The sequence below is a fragment of the Plasmodium berghei genome, assembly GCF_900002375.2.
Source record: "Plasmodium berghei ANKA genome assembly, chromosome: 4".
Taxonomy (NCBI): domain Eukaryota; phylum Apicomplexa; class Aconoidasida; order Haemosporida; family Plasmodiidae; genus Plasmodium; species Plasmodium berghei.
This window is the reverse complement of record NC_036162.2, coordinates 468932-492581: the sequence shown is the minus strand read 5'-3', so window position 1 is coordinate 492581 and position 23650 is coordinate 468932. Positions and strand designations below refer to the sequence as shown.

General features: G+C 21.5%; 8 protein-coding genes across 8 annotated transcripts; 4 read left to right on the top strand and 4 right to left on the bottom strand.

Moving 5' to 3' along the window:
- Positions 1-90: 90 nt before the first annotated feature.
- Positions 91-1011, top strand: PBANKA_0413800 (microneme associated antigen, putative; the record flags this gene model as incomplete). Its single annotated transcript, XM_034568180.1, has 1 exon — positions 91-1011. One exon carries the CDS (start codon positions 91-93, stop codon positions 1009-1011), a length of 921 nt encoding a protein of 306 aa, XP_034420196.1.
- Positions 1012-1209: 198 nt separating this feature from the next.
- PBANKA_0413700 (conserved Plasmodium protein, unknown function) lies at positions 1210-2158 on the bottom strand (the record flags this gene model as incomplete). The annotated part of the gene is made up of 2 exons (XM_034568179.1): positions 1210-1734; positions 1832-2158. 2 exons carry the CDS (start codon positions 2156-2158, stop codon positions 1210-1212), a joined length of 852 nt encoding a protein of 283 aa, XP_034420195.1.
- A 1344-nt stretch (positions 2159-3502) lies between these two features.
- Positions 3503-4300, top strand: PBANKA_0413600 (zinc finger protein, putative; the record flags this gene model as incomplete). Its single annotated transcript, XM_034568178.1, has 1 exon — positions 3503-4300. The coding sequence occupies one exon, from the start codon at positions 3503-3505 to the stop codon at positions 4298-4300; it is 798 nt and encodes a 265-aa protein (XP_034420194.1).
- A 231-nt stretch (positions 4301-4531) lies between these two features.
- PBANKA_0413500 (conserved Plasmodium protein, unknown function) lies at positions 4532-7722 on the bottom strand (the record flags this gene model as incomplete). Its single annotated transcript, XM_034568177.1, has 2 exons — positions 4532-4620; positions 4698-7722. The coding sequence occupies 2 exons, from the start codon at positions 7720-7722 to the stop codon at positions 4532-4534; spliced, it is 3114 nt and encodes a 1037-aa protein (XP_034420193.1).
- Positions 7723-8842: 1120 nt separating this feature from the next.
- On the bottom strand, positions 8843-10242 carry PBANKA_0413400 (zinc finger protein, putative; the record flags this gene model as incomplete). Its single annotated transcript, XM_034568176.1, has 3 exons — positions 8843-9342; positions 9492-9671; positions 9807-10242. 3 exons carry the CDS (start codon positions 10240-10242, stop codon positions 8843-8845), a joined length of 1116 nt encoding a protein of 371 aa, XP_034420192.1.
- Positions 10243-13682: 3440 nt separating this feature from the next.
- On the top strand, positions 13683-14378 carry PBANKA_0413300 (mitochondrial ribosomal protein L29/L47 precursor, putative; the record flags this gene model as incomplete). Its single annotated transcript, XM_034568175.1, has 1 exon — positions 13683-14378. One exon carries the CDS (start codon positions 13683-13685, stop codon positions 14376-14378), a length of 696 nt encoding a protein of 231 aa, XP_034420191.1.
- A 1505-nt stretch (positions 14379-15883) lies between these two features.
- On the top strand, positions 15884-16582 carry PBANKA_0413200 (conserved Plasmodium protein, unknown function; the record flags this gene model as incomplete). The annotated part of the gene is made up of 1 exon (XM_034568174.1): positions 15884-16582. The coding sequence occupies one exon, from the start codon at positions 15884-15886 to the stop codon at positions 16580-16582; it is 699 nt and encodes a 232-aa protein (XP_034420190.1).
- Positions 16583-16888: 306 nt separating this feature from the next.
- On the bottom strand, positions 16889-23650 carry PBANKA_0413000 (conserved Plasmodium protein, unknown function; the record flags this gene model as incomplete). Its single annotated transcript, XM_034568173.1, has 14 exons — positions 16889-16957; positions 17134-17784; positions 18128-20946; positions 21089-21211; positions 21372-21439; positions 21594-21648; positions 21768-21813; positions 21937-22151; positions 22309-22681; positions 22785-22860; positions 22984-23036; positions 23123-23177; positions 23263-23330; positions 23441-23650. 14 exons carry the CDS (start codon positions 23648-23650, stop codon positions 16889-16891), a joined length of 4881 nt encoding a protein of 1626 aa, XP_034420189.1.

The window sequence follows — 23650 nt, the reverse complement described above, 5'->3', positions numbered from 1 at the left end:
GCACATCCATGCGCATCCTGTGTATTCAGAATAAACTTCATTTATTAGAAGGAAGTGCCGAGTAGTAGTAGTGGTATATAAGTAGGAAATATGCAGGAACAACGCTTTAATGGAAAGTTTAGCATTCTGAATGGAAATCTGTTTACCAACTTATGCAGAATAAATGGGAATAAATCCAAAGGAAAGGAATCAAATGATGTAGAATTAAAAGAGGAAATGTGTCTTAAAAACAGAGACAATAAAAACAGGGAAATGGAGGAAATTGGCTCAAATATAATAAGCTATGATAACTCAGAAAAAATGAAAAAAAATTTTAATTCGCAACTTATTTATTCATATTACAATAATTTTGCAGCAAACAAATATATTGAATATGAACCAGATCAAAAAAATATGAAAAACATGTACACATATAGACAAAATAGAAATGATAATGAATATAATAAAAATAAAAGTTTTGGTAGCACAGAAAGTAATAATAACTGTAGTATGAAATTTAATAATAATATAATAAATAAAACATCGAATTATAAACATCTCGGAAATAATAATGAAAACGAAACATTATTTTTCAAAGAAGATAATGTAATTTGTAATGAATTTAAAAAATTAAAGCATGATATATTGGAATTGCAAATTATGAATGTAAATTTACAGAAACAAATTTTAACTAATCATGTTATAAATAATTCAAATACAATACCTCAGCATATAATAATAAATAACAAAACTGAAGTTGCATCAAATACCCTTAGTCAACTTCAAAATAATAACAATAATAATAATAACAAAAAAAAAAATGGGCTTATTTATTTTTTACTAAAAAAAATACTGAGCAGTAAAATAAATCAAATGCTTATTGTTTCATCTTTTTTTATTTCAATTTATATTGCTCATAAACATTGGCAGCGTGCGCTAAAAATAGCAGAACTTCAATCTAAAGTCAATTCCAACTTTATTCTCAAAAGTGTCAAAACGATAGAGGAAATGGTAGGAATTAGAAGTCGTTAAACAAAAACTAAAACTATAACTAATTAACAATCTTAAACAGTATGCACACATATCCACAATGCATTATTTTATTCTTTACCTTTTTGAAATTTTAATAAATACAAAGTGAAAATTATAAATAATTTTTTTTTTTAATTAAAAATAAAATAAGTTAAATATATTTAACCAATTATAAATAGATATATGAAGAAGGAAGCATTAAAAGACATAAAAACATGATATATAAAAATTGTTAACTAAATAAAAATTATATACTTCTTGAAAAAAAACAATTACATCTATATTATGAACATTTTCTCGAAAATATTTTATAAATTCTTCAATATGATTTGTACCATCTTTTGCTTCGTTATTTTTTTTATATTTAACTTCACTCATATATTTGTTAAATAATGCTGTATCTTTAATATAAGGGTAAAAATTTCCAGTTATTTTTCTATATAATTCATTCAAACATATTATTACATAATCAAACTTTGAAAATATTTTAGATGGATCATTTCGATACATTTTTATTACCTCATCAATATCTTGAATATATGAATTAAAATAATTATATAAAATTTGACTTTTTGTTAATTCAAGGCAACTTTTAATTATATATTCATATGTTTCGTCAATTTCATACAAAAAAGAAAATACTTCTTCAATTGATTTACAAAACTCGTTATATTCGAATATTTCTTCAAGAATTGCAGGCAATGCCTTTGTCATTTGTTGAAACTGCCAAAATGGGAAATTGAAAAAGTGGAAAAGTAGTGAAATGAAGTAGTGAAATGAAAAAGTGGCGAAATGAAGTAGCGAAATGAAGAAGGCATACTGTTTTGATAATGCAGTTGAATATCGAGGACTTAACATCAATAATGTTTCGAAATTTGCTAAATTGTAAATTTTTAATAAGCGAAATATGAAGGGTATTTAAATCTATGTCAAATATTTTTTTTTGTGCATATTCATATGCCAAACTGTCAGAGGCATCAGAAAATTTCGGGGGGTTTTCCAAAAAATTATAAGATTTATCACATTTAGACAAATATATGTTAGTGTTTTTATTACCTTCATCATTATTACAGTTTATAAAATTATTATTTTTATTAAATAACACAATTAATGTTATAAATATTTCAAAAAATTTTACTATTTTCATTTTTTTTTCTTTAAATAAATTATATTAAAAATATATTATATTTGTCTCGATATATAACCCATTTTTTATTACACTCTAAAACTTTTGTGAATGCAATAAAATTACAAAATACTAAATGCACATATATTTTATGAATTTTAAGAAAATATTTTAACTATACAACGAAAAAAAATAACGACAACACATAAATATAGTTGGGCGAAATGGAAAAAAATAAAGTTGTAAACATTTTCACTTTTTCAAAATTTCAATATTTTACCATTTCATTTTTTTAGCAATTTTCACTTTTGGGTTGTATCTTGAGTAGCACCACTTTCAATATAACTTATTAACATTATCAAAAAGGATGAACAAATAAATAAAGCTATCAAAAAATAAAATATTCTAAAATGTTAAACATGGCACTATTTATTTGTGCATGCAAATGAGCTTCTTTCTTTTGTCCAATTTCAAGATGTTTACAAATTTGTATATACATATATATATGCTCATATCCTATTTTTTCTATATTTTACAAAAAAACAATTCATAATACCAAGTACAGATCAAAATGTTTGCCATTTCCCATTTTCACCATCTTATACTTTCTAATGCATGCATTTTTTCCATTTTTTTCCATTTTTTTTTTCATTTTTTCCAATTTTATCATTCATAACAAGTATCATTATAATGTTTGCAACCCTTTAACAAATAAGATATAACATAAACCTTGAAAATGCAAAAAGTATACGTTATTAAATCTATATTTTTTTTTATGAAAAAAAACAATTCCTTTAATATGTTGGATAATTGTTTGACCATATATAGGAACAAAGGAAATAGGAAAACATATTTCATAAAAAATTAAAAAATTACAATTTTACTTTTTCCAAATCTAAAACATAATAGTAATAGGTTATTTTGGTGGGCCTCACTTTTATTTTATTTTATTTCATACATGTAATTTTTTTAAATATTTTTTAAACAATTTTCAGCCATTTTTCAAACATTTTTCAAACATTTTTACTGAATTTATGCAAAAATAAATTAAATTAGAAAAATTGTAAAATATAATGTTTGTTAATTTATCAAACAGTTTTATTTTTTTTTTGAATAATTTGGAATATGTTATCACAGAAATAAAACTGGTCCCGTTCTTCCTTATATCTTTTTTTAGTAAACAAATTAGGGTAAATGATAAAATTGTAAAGTAAAATAAAATAAAATAAAATCGAGAAATATGGAATGGAATTATTTTGTTGTTAACTGACCATTAACGCAGTTAACACATTCATGTACGCCATATTTTCTGAAGTTTTCTTAAGTTTTTCTACATTTTTCCTCCAAATTGAATCAATAATTAAAATGAATACATTCCCAAGCAACGCCACCAACTATAGAAATCGAACTTTAAATAGCTCGGGAAAAAACACAAATATAAATTATAAGATTAACTCATATATAAATAAAAACTGGATATTCTGCCCGGCATGTAGTTTACCATTTAACACAAAACTTCGAATAAATCCATGTTATCATATTGTTTGTGGAAAATGCTATGAAATATCTTTACAGAAAAATCAGAGTTGTATAATATGCAATTCAGAAATAAACGATGTTGACTTTATATTTCAAAATGACAATATATATATATGTCCATATGATTTTTGCAAAAAAGGATATTTAAATTTGAAAAGTTATAATTATCATATTTATTTTAAACATGAATTTCTAAAGGAACATGGTCAAGACTACGAATTAAATTGTCATAAAGAAAATAACAACTTATTCCCAATGAACAATGAATTTGTAAAAGATTATTTTGTTAATTATGTGAATGCAACTGAGCTTGAAAACAAAACGGCAACTGACTTTGCAAACAATTTAAATAATATAAAAAACAATTCATTCCTTATAAAGAATAATACAACAAACAAAACCTCTAGTGAAAATATACAAACTAATATTAACAATAAAATGAATATGCCTTTCATAAATAGTAAAGTAAATGTCCCCGATAACTGGAACTTTACATCTATGCCATTTAGATCGAACTTTAACTTATATTCAAACGAAAAATATAACACAAATAATGTAAATACAAAAAAAAATAATGAACCCCAAGAAGAAGATGACTATGATAATTTAGAAGATTTAATGTAAAAACCAAAACTAAATTTTTACAAAAAATAGAAAATATTTATTCTTCATTATTTTATTTTTAAATGATAAAATAAAATAAAATCTGCTAATCAATTTATATATTCTTAACATAGCTTTATACACAGTTTTTATGAAAAGCAAATAAGTTGGAAAAATAAATTCATTTTTATGTTAATAAAATATAGAGCAATTATCAATTTTTGGAAAAATTACCATAAAATATTATATAGTTTAATTGGGGAAAATGTATTTTTTCTTTTCCTTTTCATGTACACCCAGAGGTACTGATGGAATTACTATATTTTGCGGCATGTAATGGTCTAAAAATGTGAAAAAAATAAATCATTTCAAAATCACTCCATTTTTTTGGTAAAAATTTTTACATTTTCAAGCATACCCTTAAAGATGTTCCTGAGCAAAACCCAAAAGGATCCAAAGAAAATCATGAAAATAGAAAACAACTCAATTTTCAAACTAAAAGTTGCTTTAAATATATCTTTCATATTAAAAAAATATTCCTTTGTGTTATATATAATTATAACAATAAGCATAGACGAATTTATATACTTAAAAAAAACAACCCAAAAAAAAGGGATATATTTTTTTTCACTTCCAGACATAGCTATATTCAAATTTGTTCTCAAAATTTCTAAATTACCAATATATAACCAATATAAACATTTTTTTAAAATCACTATTTTATTAAATTTTTGTAGCATTTCATCATGTTTATTTTTATGACTTGTGCATAATTTTTCTTGAGTTTTTATTTTTTTAATAACTTCAATATAGGAAATAATTATTGTAATTATATTTAAAACTATACCTATTGTTATTAATTTAATCATAGTATGTTTTTCTGAATAAATTATAAATATTAATGGAAGTATAATAATCCATGTTATAAAATTCATTAAGCATGATATAACTCCACATTGTATCATTTGCATTTTCATACCAAATAGCCATGATGCATATATTATTTGAGCTGCTATAATAAATATAAGATAACTTCTGTATAAATTATATAAAATTATTTCACTGACAATATTATTATTTCTTTTAAAATCTACTATATGCATTAATGTAAATATATATATAAAAAAAAACAAAACAAAAATACCATATTTTTTTAATAATATATTATAAATATTTGAAATAAAATTTATAACCCTATTAAACAAATTCCCTCTAAAAATATCCATTCCTTTGTTTTTATTTTCTACTATATATTCTTCATTTATACTACTATTCATATTTTTATTTTTCGTCTTATTATTTTGCTCTTTTCCAATTTGATAACCTTTGTTTTTATTCATTCCCCAATCGTTGTTATCCTTCTTTTCATTTTTCATAAACCCAAAACTCATATCTGAATCAGTCCATTCATAATATGAACTCTCTCTATTGCTTGTTGAGGTACTTGTGGAAATCATACATGAATTTTCATCATTGCTACTTTCATTTTTTGAATATAACATATTGTTTTCATTTTTTTTATTATGATCTTTTATAGATTCTTCAATATTTTTGTTTTCTTTTCCATTACAATAATATTCGCTTGAATTTGTTTGTCTTTTTTTTGAAAAACTATTTTTCAAATTATTATTATCAAAAAAATTATTACTTTTGGAGGCATTATAAAAATCCATCTTACTCTCTTTTTTTTCTTTTTTCTTTTTTAAATTTACACCTTTATTAGTTGAAAATGCACAATCTGTTGTTTGATATCCCCCTTCTTCTGTATTGAAAATAAGAATTTCTTTTTTTTCTTTCCCTGTTATATTTGACTCTGTATTTTTAGTTATTGTTTTTACTGGTTTAGTTGTAAAGTAATTCAAATTTTTAAATATTTTTTTTTTTTTTTTTTTTTGACTAGCCATTTCATAATCGCTAGCTGATTTTACACTTTTTTTTTTCGAGTAATAAGAGGATGCATAAGACCTATTACTATTTGATATATTTTTAAAATCTGATTTTTCATATATTTTAACTAGCGATTTATATGTATAAATTTTTTTCCCTGTGTTCAATAAATTATATTTATAATTTTCAGCGAGTTCAGTTAAAATGTTAAAAGGCCCCAACAATTGCATTAACACAATAAATACTGTGGAAAAAAGAAAAGAATATGAACTGAAAAATAGACATAATTTTTGCCAAACAGAATACATAGAACCAGATGAACCAGAATTATAAATATTTCCTTTATTATCTTTTAATTCTTGTAACATATTTATATATGTATTACACTTCATGAAATTAAAACTTGCTCCACTGCCTAATCCTTTATTATATAAATAATATTCATGTGCTTCATTTTTTAAATAAAAATACATATTTAGCATATAAAAAACAAATGTGTATAGACTTATTGTCATTATATTAGTATTAGTATGAAAATAAGAAGCAAAAGTGCTTAAAATAAATATAGATGAACTTCTTGCTAATGTACCATATAAAAAAATAGTCAATTTAAGAAATCCAATCTCTTTAAATATTGAAATTATTTCTTCATATATTTTCTTCGATTGAGGTATATAAAAAAAAAATGTATTCATAGTAACAACTGATTTTGTAGTAATCCAATTAATTATAATAACAAAAATAAAAAATTTAAAAACACGAATATTTTCTCGTAATAAAATAAAATAACAAAATAATATAAATAATGTAGATATCAAAATTAGGTAAATATAATTTCCCTTATTTCCTATAAACCATAAATTTTCATAAAAATTTACTATAACATTATCATTAAATGCTACACAATAATTTATTGATTCCATATAAATGGTGTTAGGCGCAGATGCGCATTCTGCTCCTGGGGTTGTTAAATCAACAAATATTTTTGTCATTCCATATTTAGCTTCATTTGATATATTATATAGCCTTATAATATTTTGTAAAAACTCGGCAGAAAAGTTACATATTTCTTTTGCACAAAATGTTATAGTTCCGAATAAAGAAAATATAGTTAATATTCCCATATGGGGTGAAAGCATTCTACAAGACTTTACATAATTGCCTTGTGATACTAACCCTAAACATTGATGGAAAATAAATAAAGGAAATGCATATATTACATAAAGAAAAGAATATACTATTGTTAAAGATTCTGGTGAATAAAATATATTATTATTATAATGGTTACAAGATTGCCAGCCTGAATTATCACATATAACTACAACACAACATAATAAAAAAAATGTTCCACCCCATCCTAACTGTACACGTCCAGTTACTATGTTTTTTGTTTCTGTTTTATTTTCTATATTATTATAATTATTGTCATTTTTTATTTTTACAAAATAATCTGTATCTTTAAACCATTTATAACTTTCCTTTAATAAATTCTTCTTAAACAATGCAATCGACTCTTTTTCAATTTCATTTTTTAAAAACTCCTCTTCTTTTTTCATTGTTTCAAGAAATTTGTTTTCCAATCTTTTTAAATATATATGCACATTTATTCTCTGCACAAACTGTGCCAATATATCTCTACATTATTGTTTATATTTTTTAACATTTTTGTTGATTTTTCAAAATGCCCATGCTTTGACAGCAATAAATAACACTTCATATACAAACTTCACACCAATTTTTAATATTATAAAATTATATATATTCACCTTTATTTGCGTTTATTTACTTTTAATTTACTCCTAAAAATGCACACACATTTATTATAGCCCAAGCTTGGGCGTTTTAAAAAAATGTGTGCATACACTGTATATACAACAATTATACGAGGTATTTTTTCACATGTATCTTCATTTTAGTAAAAAAATATAGAAAAGTAAATGTGAATATCTGTATTTATATAGATATTATTTAAATAGATAATAAGCAAATCTATATTACATTACAAAAAATATTTATTATTGTATGTATCTTTTTTATCTTAAATATATGAACAATTCAGGCTTTTAACATGATATTTTTTAATAAATATTAACAGTTCATATTATTTGTAATGAAAAAATTGAATTTTAAATCAAGTCTAAACACTTTATATTGTTTTTTAAAAGCACTTTAACTATACATTATACACACCGGAATTACCATTATGTATATAATTACATATATAAATACAGATATGTATCAATACACATTAGCAATTTTGTTATATTTAAAATAATAATAATAGCCTCTTAGCACATAAAAAAGTATGTATTCATTAATTTCAATATTGTAAATATACATGTGTAACACTTCATTACAAGCAATACCCAATCGGTATAAATAATAAAAGAAAATAAGCAAAAAGAAAAGCACAATATATTCGAACGATTTATAAATGAATATTTAATAATAATTTATAGAAAAAAAGTACCTCAATGAACAATTGGGGCGTACTTTCTATTTCTATCAATATATATATACATATCAATGGGTACATAATAAAATTGCAAAAACGGAAAAATGAAATATATGCATAAGACAAAACGGAATCATATAGGGGTATGTATCTGTATATAGTTAGATGGCTTGATATTCAATTTAAAAAAAAAAAACACCTAAAATAATTCTCATTACTTATCAAGATATAATAGATTGAATAGCATAGTTTCCCATAATAGGTTTCGCCGGTTTAAGGATCTTAGTTATATTGTTTTTTGGGAGGTTATTCACTAAGGCATTAGGCAATATATAATTTTTGAATGTAGAATAAAAATATGGATTAATGATAAAATAATTATAAATACCTTGATCATAATCATTCATATAATTTGAGAAGTTTATATATGGAATACATAAAGGATCCATATTGTTTAAATTATATGGCCCAACATAATAATTATTATTTTTATAAATTTTCTTTTTATTAGAATTGTTTGACAACTTCGAAAGATTTTGTAACTTTTTTGAAATAGAATAATTATTTTGTGAACCTTCATCTTGATAAGTGGTAATATTATTATAGTCAAATTTTGTGATATGCTCAATCAATTTAAAATTATTGTTTGTTTGTGTTCTGTCGCTATGCGAATTGGTTGGGGACTTGGATTCAACTAGCGAATTTAAAGTTTCAGTATAGCCTAAATTATTGTAATTAAAAATATTAACAATTTTAATGTTTTTAAATATATCACTTTTTTATAATAAAAAAATATATATTTATGTATATATATACATGTGCAAATATAGATAATCCACACTATATTGAAATATTTATATTTATTCATACTTGCTATTTTTTGGTTGGTTAAAATATTTTCTGGCCTAACTTTCGTTGTTGCTAAAGTTTTGGGATCTGGAACAACTCGAGCAGTTCCAATAGGAACATGGGAAGAATGATGACAAAATCTGCAAAACTTTCCCATGTGACATCCTCGGGTCCATTCATATCTGCAAGGGTTGCAAGTTCCTATATTCAAAAAAGTAAAAAATATACGAATAGAATGAAAATAAAAAATAGGTGAAAAAAAATATTGCATGCTCATATAATTATGCCAATATTTAGGTGAAAAATATGATGTTAATAATTTTTTGTGTATATTACCCTTTTCGTGGAATTGCGTTCCGAAGGATGGAATATTATCATCGTTACTCTCCATAGGTACAACTGCTGAATTTATTGTTGACTCTGATTTTGTATCCATAAGACAACGAGTTTTACTCTTAGTCTCATAATTACAATCCTTGTTTTTTTTTCTTTCGCTAGAAGAAGATTGCTTATTTTCTGAACTGCTCATATTTATTTTGTCGATTTTTGGAAGTTCATATAATTTAGGTCCATAGACTAAATCAGCAGAGTCTATTGTGTGCATTCTTCTTAATTTGAATTTACTTTTTTCCTGAGGAATATTAATAAAACAATTACTAACAGAATTGGATAAAATATCTCGAGTTTCGGATGAATCAATCCACCTTTTTGTTTTATTTTTCTTGTGAATAGGATATTTTTCTATTTTATTTTCTTTCATGTTTATATCCATGTTAACAATTAATAATACAAATATCGAGCTAAATGTTTGAGCATACACAAGTATGTATTATATATGTGTATCTTTTTCTCCCTATATATATGTGTATATATTTTGAAAAAAAAACACTTGAAAATGTTAAAAAATAAAAAAGTTAATAAATAAAATTATATGCAAAATTAATAATATTTACAATTGACAATATCTATAGTTATATACACATTTATATATTAATAATTAAAAAATTTCTACATATATATATGCACATGTAAGCTATGTGGACATTTATATGAAAGGGACATTAGGAAACCTAAAGAGAATGTATCCTATAAGTTTGGAAATATATTCATAAACGTTTTTAAGCAAGTTTCAAAAAAAAAAATTTTTTTTTTATTTATTTTTATTTTTTTCTATGTATGCCATTTAAAATTCATAAACATATAAAGCTAAAGGAATATAAGCATAAATCAGTCTTGATAATAATTTGTAGAAAGAAAAAAAAAAAAAATTTAATAGTAAAAATATATAAAATGTAATAATAATATTAATAATATACACATTATTTATAATTTATGTATTTATAGATTTATTTGAATATACAAAAATTTTATTTTCTATAATATATATTAGAAGGATTTGTATTAACAATTAAAAAATATATTAAATAAAAAAAAATAAAATAAAATTACATATTAATAATATTTAAAATTAAAAAATAAAAAATATTAAAAATATATTAGCAAAAATATGTACACAACATCCTAAGAAATATATATCTGTAGACGTAATATATATATACTAATATAAATAGTAATGGTATCGTTACATCGAATTATGATGAATGTATTGGTTTATTTGAATACGTATTCCTAAGATAATATAAATAATGCACACTAAGCGGATACATATACTATTATATAACCGATATATATATAATATATAAGGGTGCATATATATACTAGGAAATGGTTATATTCATAAAATTAGGATGTATCAAACTTAATATTATTAATATATGTAAAATGATAAAGTATATAATCAAAAAACATTGATTTAATAAAAATAAAATCCACAACTATAGGGTTAGATAAGTTATATTTAAAGTTTCAACTTTTTAATATGAAAGTATATACTTTAGGAAAAACACAATTATCCATATATGCATATATTATTATTTTCGGGAAGCCTCTTCCTCTCTTTTCTTATATTTATCTATTTATATAAACACAAAATTTAATAAAAAAAAATAAGCATGTAAATAAAATATCAAGTCTTATTCATGATATTTTATGTATCCCAGGGATTATAAATATTTCTACATTCCTAAAAGTATGCTATATGAGATACTTTAATATTATATTAATAAACGTGTTAATAAATAAATCAACAAAACTATATAAATCTTTAATAAATAATAATATCGGTATCGTTAAAATTTAATGAAAGTATTTTTGTTAAATCGCGATGAAATAATTTTTTGTGTAAAAATAAAAAAAATATGCTTTATTAAAATTATGATAAAAATAATATCATTTTTTTTTTTATTATAAAAATAATAATATATAAAATATTCATAATTTTTATGTAGAAATATATATATATTTTTTTTAGAATAAAAAGTACAACACATTGCACCCCTAAAAAAAAAGTACACAAAATACTGGGTAGTGATGTCGTATTTCGTATACTATACAATGTATCCAACATATCAATTATATATATTTTTTTTTTCGTTTTATAAAAAAAATATAATAAAAATAAATTAGTAATATTTATTAAAAAAATAATAATAAGCATACAATATATGCACATGTGTGTTTTTTAAGGATGCAATATGCGTCTCCATTTTTGCAGCTGTTAATTATTTAAAGCATACCAAAAAATAAATATAAAATAAATAAAAAAAAAAGATAAGTTATATGAATTAATATCAAACCTAATATTATTTTTATGGAATATTCCCCATAATATCAAAATTAATATTATTTATAAATATAGGCCTACTGTACCCCAATTTTTGCGTATTCCCTTTAGAGTGCTATGCATATATTAAATCGGCGAAAATATAATAATAATAAAAAGATAGAAATAAAATTTATAACAATAAAAATAACAATAAAATTTATAACACTAAATAATAATATAACAAATATGTAATATAAATCATTTTAACGTATCAATATGATGATAACAATTATGGTATTTTAGGTTTTCGCTCTCATTTTAAAGCTATATTTTATTGAGTATTTTCCTTAAAAAATATTTACATGTAGTTTTAAGTAATTGTATATGTGATATATTACCCCATTTTTATAACTATTTAAATTCAATCAAAGGAAAAAAAAATATGATTTTGAACTAAAAGAAATAATATTTTGTGTGTATCCATATAAAAATTCCACCTAATATCTTTAAAACCCTTGATACAATGAAAAATGTAATTGTTTGGCTTTGTTCATGTTTTTTTCAACATTGCCATACACAGCTAGCTATTTTCATTTTCAGTGTCAAAAAATTATGAACAGTAATAATTTATAAAAACAAAAAAAACTGAAAAAATAATAACACATTATAAAAATAGAGGAATGCCACAATGACAATAACCCAGTTGAGTATTTCATGGCGCACATACATTTATTATATGCAGCATGTATGCAAAATGCATATTTTACAATTATGTGTTACGACTTTTCTAACATATTAGAGAAATTTTCTTTATTTCGATCATTTTTTTAATTTAAATATTTTTATTTCTAAAAAATAAATAATCTACATAATTATCCTTATATATATATAACTATGTAGGTAGTGTGCGTGTAATGTTTTATTTTCAGCTTTATTAATATATACTCACATATGGTAAATTTTATGGATCGCGGTATAATTTTTATCTTTTATCTGTTTATTTTATTTCCCTTTTAAAAGAAAATTATACTAATCTGTAAAATATAAGAAAAGATATATATATAATTGGCTATTTGTGTGAATTACTATCTTTTCATTTTAGCAATTTTATTTAGTACCAGGATGATAAAATAAAATAATATAAAAAATCGCTAAAAAAAATAACACTTAACCAATTTAACTAAATCTGAATTATAACTCGAAAGGAAAAAAGGGAAAAAAATTATTCGATATGTTTTTTTAACAAAAAACGTGATTAAAAGCCTAAATAGTGTAAATACTTTTTAAACATACAATGTTTCGAAAAAAGGAAGTTAAGGAAAAATTGTAGAAACACACATTCCTCAAAAAAAAAAGAACCAAAGGAAAAAAAATATGGGCTATATGAGAAATGATAATATTTTTGATATCACATTAAATTGCACTTCTTTTATAAATCAGTACATATTTTTTCCCATGATTTCAATTGTGAATTTAAAATAAAAATCGAGCAATAATAGTATAATAGAAATAAAATAATAATATATATATCTTTGCACACACACAAAATGGTTTTTTTTCGAATAGGGCAAAGAATGAACTTTGTTCCTAAAAGGGGAGGAATCGAAGAGTTATGGAAAAATAGCTTTTTGGACAATGTGAATATGAAAACAAAACAAAAATATAGCCAAACTGGGGATGCATGGCCATGTATATTATTAAGGAAAAAAAGTTTTAACGATCTACATAAATTATATTATATATGTTTAAAAGAAAAAAATAAATTATTAGGAGAACAATACTTTCATTTTCAAAATGGAACTAAAATGATACAACATGGTAGATTAAAAAAAGTTAAACTAACTATGAAAAGAATATTAACTGTTTTGTCAAGAAGAGCTATACATGCACAATGTATTAGAGCAAAAGATATTCTAAAAAAACAACAAGAAAGGGAAATATATGAAACCCAAAAATTTCAGTTAGAAGAACAATTACTTTATTTAAAACATAAAATTAATATTTTAAAAAATACATCATCACTTGAAAAATATTCATTAAAATTATCCTTAACAAAAATACAAAATCAAATTGACCAATTAACCATTCTTCTTAATCCATTAAGAAAAGAAACTATGCATTTGCTTATACCAAATTTTAAATATCAAAGGAAATATTCAGATTTACCTGGTTTTATTTCATGGAAAAAACAAAATATTGTGGCCTTAAGAAATAACATGGACAAACTAAACAAATTTTACTAACCTTATTTAATGTCAAAAAAAAATATATATATTCACTCTTTTTTATGAACACTATAGTGAAAAATTAAAAAAAAAATCACAATTTTTATATTACCCCTTTACATACATATATGATAAACTAAATATTTTACTTTGCTGTGTTTTTTTTGTGTGTATAGGACATTTTAATTTTGATATATGTATGTACTATAAATGGGATAATATATAATAAGGAATGTTTGAATAAATAAAATTTTGAAAAACTACAAAATGCTAAATTTATATTTCCTATATTTATGAACATATAAAATGAAAAAAAGTAAAACTATGTGTATATACCAAAAAATATTCATATATTTTTATACAAAATAAAAATGGTATTTCCCCATAAAAAAAAATTGAAAAATCATAAGAAAAAAAAAAATGACATAAATTGTAAAAGGAGATAACATGAATTTTCAACTTAAATGTGTGGCACATAAATTCATTTGCTTTAGTATTTTTTTTTCCCTTTTTTTTTAACAGATTTATTCGTTTCATAACATTTTCGTATTATATTTTCTTTTAATTTAAGAGTGTTGTCTTTTTATTTTTTTTATACATGTTTTATATGTTTAATGGTATATATATTTTATAACTTAACAATGGTATTGTAAATACTTTTCAACATTTTTAAGTTACCCTTGAATTGGAATATTGTTCAAAAATATGTATCTGTATACTCATTTAACTATATATCCATATATTTTTCAATAAAATAAAATTATATATCCCCAACATGTATATATAATATGTATTAAAGGATGCTAATCAAAAATAGTAGTAATATATTGCTTACTATAAAAAAAACTGTAATAATGAGATTTAATATTTATAAAAAAAGTCGAAATATATTTATATCTCTATACGAATATTTTAAAAAATAAAAAATAGTATTCCAGGTTACAAGTATTTTAAAAGGAAAACATTTTATGAGCAATCGAAAGAAATGGTTTTGCTTTGTAAAACTATATTGGTATGAAAAAAATATATATATATATATATATAAATATGAGGCTTTGGAATAATGAAACAATTTAAAAAAAAATAGTTTTCTTTTGTTAACAAATAATTTTAAGGCTATATATGTGCGATATAAAATGCATATATATAATATTTTTTGTGCATATATATATAATAAATATCGCATGCTAGTATACGTTCCCTTTTATTTTTTAAACTAATGTAATTCATAAGTTACGAAATAAAAAAAAGAAAAAAGGAAAAAGAAAAAAAAAGAAAACCCCAAAAAAGGAAAAGTAAAAAAAAAACTAAACATTTACATTACTTTTTGAATTAGAGGATATAAAAATATTTTACTTAGGAAAAGAGGGAAAACAAAAACAAAAACAAAAACAAAGTAAAACACAATATATGTTCTAATTTTCTCCAATTAACACAAAACAGTGTTAAATAAATTACACGTATATATATTTATATATACGTACAAGGCGAATATTATCGTATATTTTTTTAATTTTAATAAAATGAATATTTTAAAATTCCCATTCCTACTAATATGCGTTATATTCTTGATTAATCAGAAATATGGCTATTCATATAACACATATAAAATTAAAGAAAATGAATCAACATTGAAAAGTTATATCCCAAAAGAGGATATTGACACAAGTAATATAAATCATTTAAAAGTAAAACATGAAAAAAATCATTTTAAAAACAAGAAATATAATAATAGGTTATATAATACTTTATATCCTACTGAAGAAAATAAGGATTATGATTTTTTTAATAACCACAATACAAATACACATAAAAGTGAACAAAATTCAAAGCATGCTATTCCCAATTTTTACAATGATAATATGAATAACTCTATGAATAAAATCTCCGATGTAGTAAATAAGGATGAAATAAATAATGTGGAAAATTTTGACAAATCTCATGAAAATAATTTCACCAAAACACAAATTGATAAAGAAACCGTTAATCAAAATGATAATTATGCTACCGAAAATAAAAAAGGAGTTTTTGAAATATTTGGAAATAACGAAAAAGTTAAAAGTGAATCAAAGTTTGGAATATTTAACTATTTAAAAAGTTATTTTGAAAAATCCCCATATATAAAAAATTTTTATAATTTTGTTGAAATGTTTTTTAATAAATATGATCAACGTGTGTTAGAATCGACTACATTTTTTAATTTTGATGAAATATTATTTTAAATTATTTCTCTGGAAATATGTTCTTTCATGCACATACGTATATTTGTTATATTATTTTATGTGTGGACAAATAGTATGAGGAAATATCCATGTAAAAAGAAAAAAGAAGAAACAAAATATAGATATTATATACTTTGTTTTATTTAATTTAAGCGCAGAATATTATAATTGTTTTATTTATACCTCGCTATTTTTTCTTATTTGTATGATATGTTGTCATTTGAGCATTATCGAATTTAATGGTCTACTTTTTTTTTTTTAATATTATTTTAAAGTTGTATAATTACCTCCAATTTTTATAAATTTTTACAATTTTTTTTTTAAAATATATTTATAATTATTACAAAAAAATATTAGTATGCCTCTGGCCCTTATCTGCGAATATGTACACAAAACAAAGTTTGTGTGCATGTAGTTATTTGCATTACTGTTACAAAAATACATTTATATATGTGTATGTAACAAATTGCATAATAACTTATTTTAGCTATTCCTCAAAAGAAAGAGTAACAAAAATATGTCTTTTTAACGATATTTTTATTACTTATTACCTTTTTTTTTGGATTCCATGCCATATAAGTACTTTTTTTTTTTTCACATCCATGTCCTTTGTATACTTTTTCAATGTTGCTGTTACTCCTGGAAATTATCTCAACTTTTTCTTGCACACATGTTTTAAATAAAGATAAAAAATCTGAATTTTTTTTAAATAAATAATTTTTTATATAAGCATTAACATTTTCGTAAAAATGTGGCATTTGATTAAATGCAAATAAAAACCTAAAAATGAACTTATTCAGCAAAAATATTTCATATTTATATATTTTTTTTTCTTTTTTTTTATTCAAAAAAAGGTTAAATATGCATAAATCGCTGAATTCTTGAAAATTAAAATAATCAAATTCATCAAAATTTTGTTGGGTCTTTTCAATACAAATACAATCATTGTCAAAAAAATTCATTCTAGATTTCTCCATATCATCAAAATATATACATAATTTTTTACTTTTGTTGTTTTTATTTTCTATATTCATTTTTCCTGATTGTATATTATGGCCCTCTTGGGGTATTACACTTTTAGGCTTTAGTAGCATCTCATATGAAAAAAGACAATTTCTTAATATCTGTAATTTTTCGCATTTATTTATTATTCCTTTCTTATGCATTTTTACCTCCAAAATGTTTAAATAATTTTGTAAAATCTGTAAGCATTGTAAGAAAAAAAAAAATGTAAACTGTAAATTTTTAATTATATAAATATCGCCGTTTTGATATGGACACACTAAATATACACACAAATCGGTTTATACATGCCATAAGTATAGATGTTCATAAAAATAAATGAAACGATTTATAAAAAATAATTATTAAAGAATATATATATCAATCAATGAATATTCAAAAAAAAGGAACAGATAAAAGTATCCAAAGATAATTAAGATCCTCATTACAATTTTTAAGAGAAAAAAATTATAGTAAATTACAAATATAAAATATGTGTGCATTATTTTAAATTAACTAGCTATTTTTTTTTTTTTAACTAACCATTTTTTGGCTGTTTTCCCCTTTATGCTTTGAAGCGAAAAAAAAAAAAAGAAGGAAAAAGAAAAAGTCTAGAACAAAAATATATTGATTCAATTCCTTACCATTTTGAGGAAACATTTTCAACATATTAGTATTTTTAATAGATTCGGGAAGATAAAATATATTTATGTCTACAATTTTGTTTTTCTTAAAATATATTCTTAAAAGGTTATAAGCAAAAAATGAATAAGCGTCTTTTTTTTGGGACTTATTTTTTATAAAATTCAAACTACATATGATGAAATTTTCCAAAGTATATTTCGGTATAATTGGAAAATAATGTTCAATAAATATATAATTTAGAACATTTTGTATGAATATATATGCATAATTTTTTTTTTTTTTTTCTATTATATTCAAATAACTATATTTTTGTTCATTGGTGGTACATAAATAATTTTTATATTTATATTCTGAATCTTTATTTTCGTTTCCCATTTTTCCTTCCACATTAATATGTTTTTCCTTTTCCAAATCATCCTTTTCTTTACTATCTTTGGATGATATTTCATTTTCCAGTTTTGTAACTTCATCAAGTTTATTATAAAACCTTCCATGTAATATATCGAATAAATAGTTGGGAATCGATTTAAATGTTAATATATGTTTCCTAACCAAGTCACATACATAATTCAATCGATTATAAATGCATGTATAATGCAAAGTAACAAATGAATTTATCGTGTTATTAAACTCTTGGAAAATATAAATTTTATTTCGTAAGGAAATTATAGAATTATTAATTATTTCGTGAAGTTTATAATAAAAAATAAAATTGCTTATAGCTTTATATTCTTTCGCTAAAAATATATAACTTTGTTCATGTTTTAAATACTGATTTATATTATTATTTTTATTTTCAAAATTCTTTGGCTTGTTTGATTTTTTATTATGATTATATTCAGATATGTCTACAAAAAATTTGGTGCTATCTTTCTTCATTAAATTATAAAAAGGGAAATGATAATTACCATTTTCATATATAAATAATTCTTTTATATTTTTTGGAAAATAATTAAAAACACAAAATTTCTTTTGATCTTCATTTTTACATAACATTATATTGTCATAATGTAATAAAGAATAAATAAACTCATGGACAAAAAATTGTAAATCTGTATATAATTTATGTTCTATATTAATTTGATTAAATTTCAAAAACGTTAAAAAAATTATCTGTCTATAAAACCAAGTTTGAATATATATATATTTTTTTTTATAATTTTTGTTTTTGGCTTTTAATATATTTATCCATATTTTTTTTTGAATATTTATTAATCTATTAAGAATTAAAATTTTACTCTTATCATTTTGTATTCCTATTTTTTTCATATTATTCTGTAATTTTATAATGTCATCAATTTTATACATATCTATAAAATCAATAAATGAATAGACATTTTTTTTTATGTGTTGTATATTCTTGTTCATATTTTGTTCAAATTTTTCTTCCCAAGAAAATAAATTAAACAACTGTATTATATACGATCTTATTATATTCAAATATTTTTCTTGAAAATATTTCACTAAATTTTTGTCTATTTTTATTCGTTTTATATATTTATATATTTTATCTTTGTCTACAATACCATCTACACTTGTTTTAGAATCTTGTCTTTCTTTATTATCATTATAATTTTTTTTCGATAAAAGAATTGATTTTTTTATTATTATCCTTGAATATTTAAAAATATTTTTTTTTAAAACATAAATTTTTGGAGAGTTTGTGTAACTCTTTAAAAATTTATTTATTTCTACATAATTTTTATCGTATTGGAAAATTTTTCTGACTAAATAGGGATGCGAATATTTTGTTATTTTATTTTTTTCTCCTAAATAATTTTCTAGATTTAAAAAGCTACATTTTCCTTTTTTTTTTTTTTTTAAGTGTTTGCATAAAAAAACTATGTTACATTTTATCATAATATATTTCTTTTTTGTTTGTATATTTGAAACATAATGATTCTCCAAATTTTTAATTTCTATCTCAATTTTATTCAACCTTTTTAAATAAATACGTAAATGAATATCTGTATCTTCAATTTTATTTTCATCATTTTTCTCATTTACTAATTCAAATTTTTCTTCATTTTCACATTTATGACAATTTATAGAATAATATAAATGTTTTTTGTTGAAGTAGTTAAACAAATATTTGTTAATTTTTCTTTTATTTGTACATATATGGAAATGTATATCTATTGATTCAAATTTATGTTTATTTTTCATTTCATTTATACCATAAATTTTACAAATAAAATTAGAAAAAAATAAAATATTTTTTTTTTCAATATAATTAATGCCTCTATCTTTGTTATGTTTCCCTATCTCATTTTCTTCATTGTGAATTGAATTTAACTTTTTTCCCAATTTTATATTTTTATCTTTTATCAAATTTTCATTTTTTTCGTTTTTTTTAAGATGTTTACTTTCCAATTCAAATAAGCTTCTAGCCCTTTTAACTAAATCTAAATTATTATAAACAAAATTGTTTAAAAAAAAACGCTTCTTGAATTTAAGCTCATAAAGTATATACTGTCTTATTGAATAAAAGAAATTAATGATAATATATCCATTATATTTTTTGTACTTTCCATTAGTGTAAAGAAAAATGTCATTATCATATTTTATTCGATAATATAATAGATCGACATACAATACATCTTTAGTATAGTCATTTATTTCTTTTTGTTTTAATTTGCTTATTATTTTCTCAATTTTCTTAGATATTTTATTCTTTATGTTTTTAAAGCTCACTTCATTTGTTTCTACATTTAAATCTGAACAAGAAAAAATAAAATCTTTAATATTACAAATATGTCATATTGGACAAATTAACAAAAGGAACACACACTACCTCTCTCTCTATATATATAAGCATGTTAAATCACAACTTTGATATATTTATTTTTCATAATTTACTTGGCACATTTGTATTCACGTTATTTTTTCGACAAATATATTCAACCTCTTTTTTTATTTTATCAAAATCATAGACCTTTAAAGAATATTTATTTTTTAAATATTTCGCTAAAACTTTAACTTCTGTATAAAAAAGTTGAATATTGTTATGTTAAAAAATTTAACTATTTTTTATTTCTATTTTTATAATATTATTCACATAGCTCCAAAAAAAAACTATCTCAATTTTCACAGACCAACAATTCTAAAATTTTATAAATTTTTTAAAATAATTATAACTTACCTTTTTTTATTTTTCCTGTAATAACTATTTTTATAGGTATTTTGACTCTTGAACCCAAATTGATCGATCTAAAAATATAAAAAATAATAATAATAAATCCTTATGTCTACACATACTTCAATCTTCACAAAATGTAGACACATATAAATAAGGATATTTATTTTGCAATATATATATTCAAAATGGAAATTGTTAAATTTGTTAGTCATATTTTTTTTTAACCTTTTTCTGAATATGTTTAAAATTAAAAACTTCAAAACTCCCAATCCATTTATTTCTATCAATATAAAAAATTTGTTATATATGTGTAATGTAAATATGTACACTCATACATTCATATATTCTATATGTACGATTTAATATTCATATTTTTTTAAGAATTTAAAAAACGCTTACTTTCTTCTGAATAATCGCTAGGTGAATACTGAAAAATTTTGTCAGCCTAAAAAAAGAAAAAAAAATTATTAAATAAAAGTAGATGTATAAATGAAACAGACCAAAACAACCATTTAAAATATCCTTTGTTTTTCTTTTAAAAAATTATATATTTTTATATATTTTTAACCAGTTGTTCATTTACGTAATTAAAATCGGGATAATCTATTTGCTCTATTATTTTTTCTTTATAATTTAAATATCGGCCCCACAAATTGGTTGAAAGCTTATTCAAAAAATCACTATTTGGAAATATATTTTTTATGTTTAAAACATTTCCATTTCTACTTAAATATTCCACTAGATGTACAAATCCACGTTTTTCGATTCTGTTGGTATTTTTATCTATAAAAGGAAATGAGTAAAAATAGAGAAACAACATGTGGAACATTTTTGTCAAGAAGCAGTAGACAACTGATATATAACAATAATAAAAACTTGACAATGCAATAAAAAAATGTGGAATAGTTCACATCATGATATATTTGCATTCTAATCTAACCTAAATAAGAAATATTTCTTAAGTTTAAGAAAAAAAACTTGTCTATTTTTTGATCCTTTAAAATAGTAAAGGTCGATATAAATTTACTTAATTCATTATTATCTTCATTTTTATAATATATGTTATCATTTTTTATTTTTTTTGTGTATTCAATAATCCTATTGTTTGTCTGGTTCAAATTATTATTTACTTTAGAATATTCGTCTATGTTTTTTATTTTTTTTATAAACAAATCTTTTTCTAAAGAAAATAATTTTGCATATAAGAAATAATCCCCATATTTATCTTCAATTTTTTTTAATTTTACTGCAGCATTTATTATATTCAATAAAATATGTTCAATCTTTTTCTTTTTTCGAAAATACTGTTTTTCCTGAAAGTTGGGATAAAAAAAAGGGAGTATATATATATGTATTATTATGGTTATATATATTTCAATCTGATCTCTAAATTTATTCATTTTTTTTTTTAATTACTATTTCGTGTATTTCAAAATTATTGTATTCTTGTTGCATCTTTATATTAAACGCTTTTTCTATTTTTACAATACAACTGAAATTATGTGGCAAAAATGGAAAAAAAACGCCAAAAAAAATTATTAAAGGAGCCATAGATATTAAATATTAATTCTTGTGGGTTAATAAATAATAAAAAAAATAAAAAAATAATAATTACTTCTGTTTAATATTATGGTATTTTGTATGTCTTTCTCTTTTTAATATATTTTCCTAAAATAAACATGATAAATGAATATAGAAAAAATAAAAGAAAATATAAATATTTTATTTTAAAAAAACATACAAAGGAGTGTTACCAAATATTCATCCTCTTTAGACATTTTGTAATTTTCTACTAATTCATTTCTAAAACTGCATGCAAATTAATTCATACATAAATATATTTTAAAATGAAAAAAAAAAATAAATGTATTATGTTTTTTTCATTTTGAAATACCCTTGAGCACAAGCCAGTTTTGCATTAAACTGCTCTACAACATCATTGGTTCCATAATTACACAAAATCTAAATTAATTCAAAATCCATAAAATTTATGTAAACTTGTTTCTATATAAAAGTGAAATATACCACAATATCTTCTCCATTTTGTTAAATTATGTTGCTTTTTTATTTACTTTTTCCAAATGATTGTGGTTGGATGTTTCAAACAATTGATGGCACGAATATATGAATGACTTATTTTCATTTTTTAAGTAATTTTTGTAATATTTCACAAAATTTTCATTATTAATATCTATCGATACTTTAGAAGAAACATAAAACTCATTACTTTTTTCTTTTTCATATTTTAATTCATTAGACTTTATAATATAGTTGAAATTCAT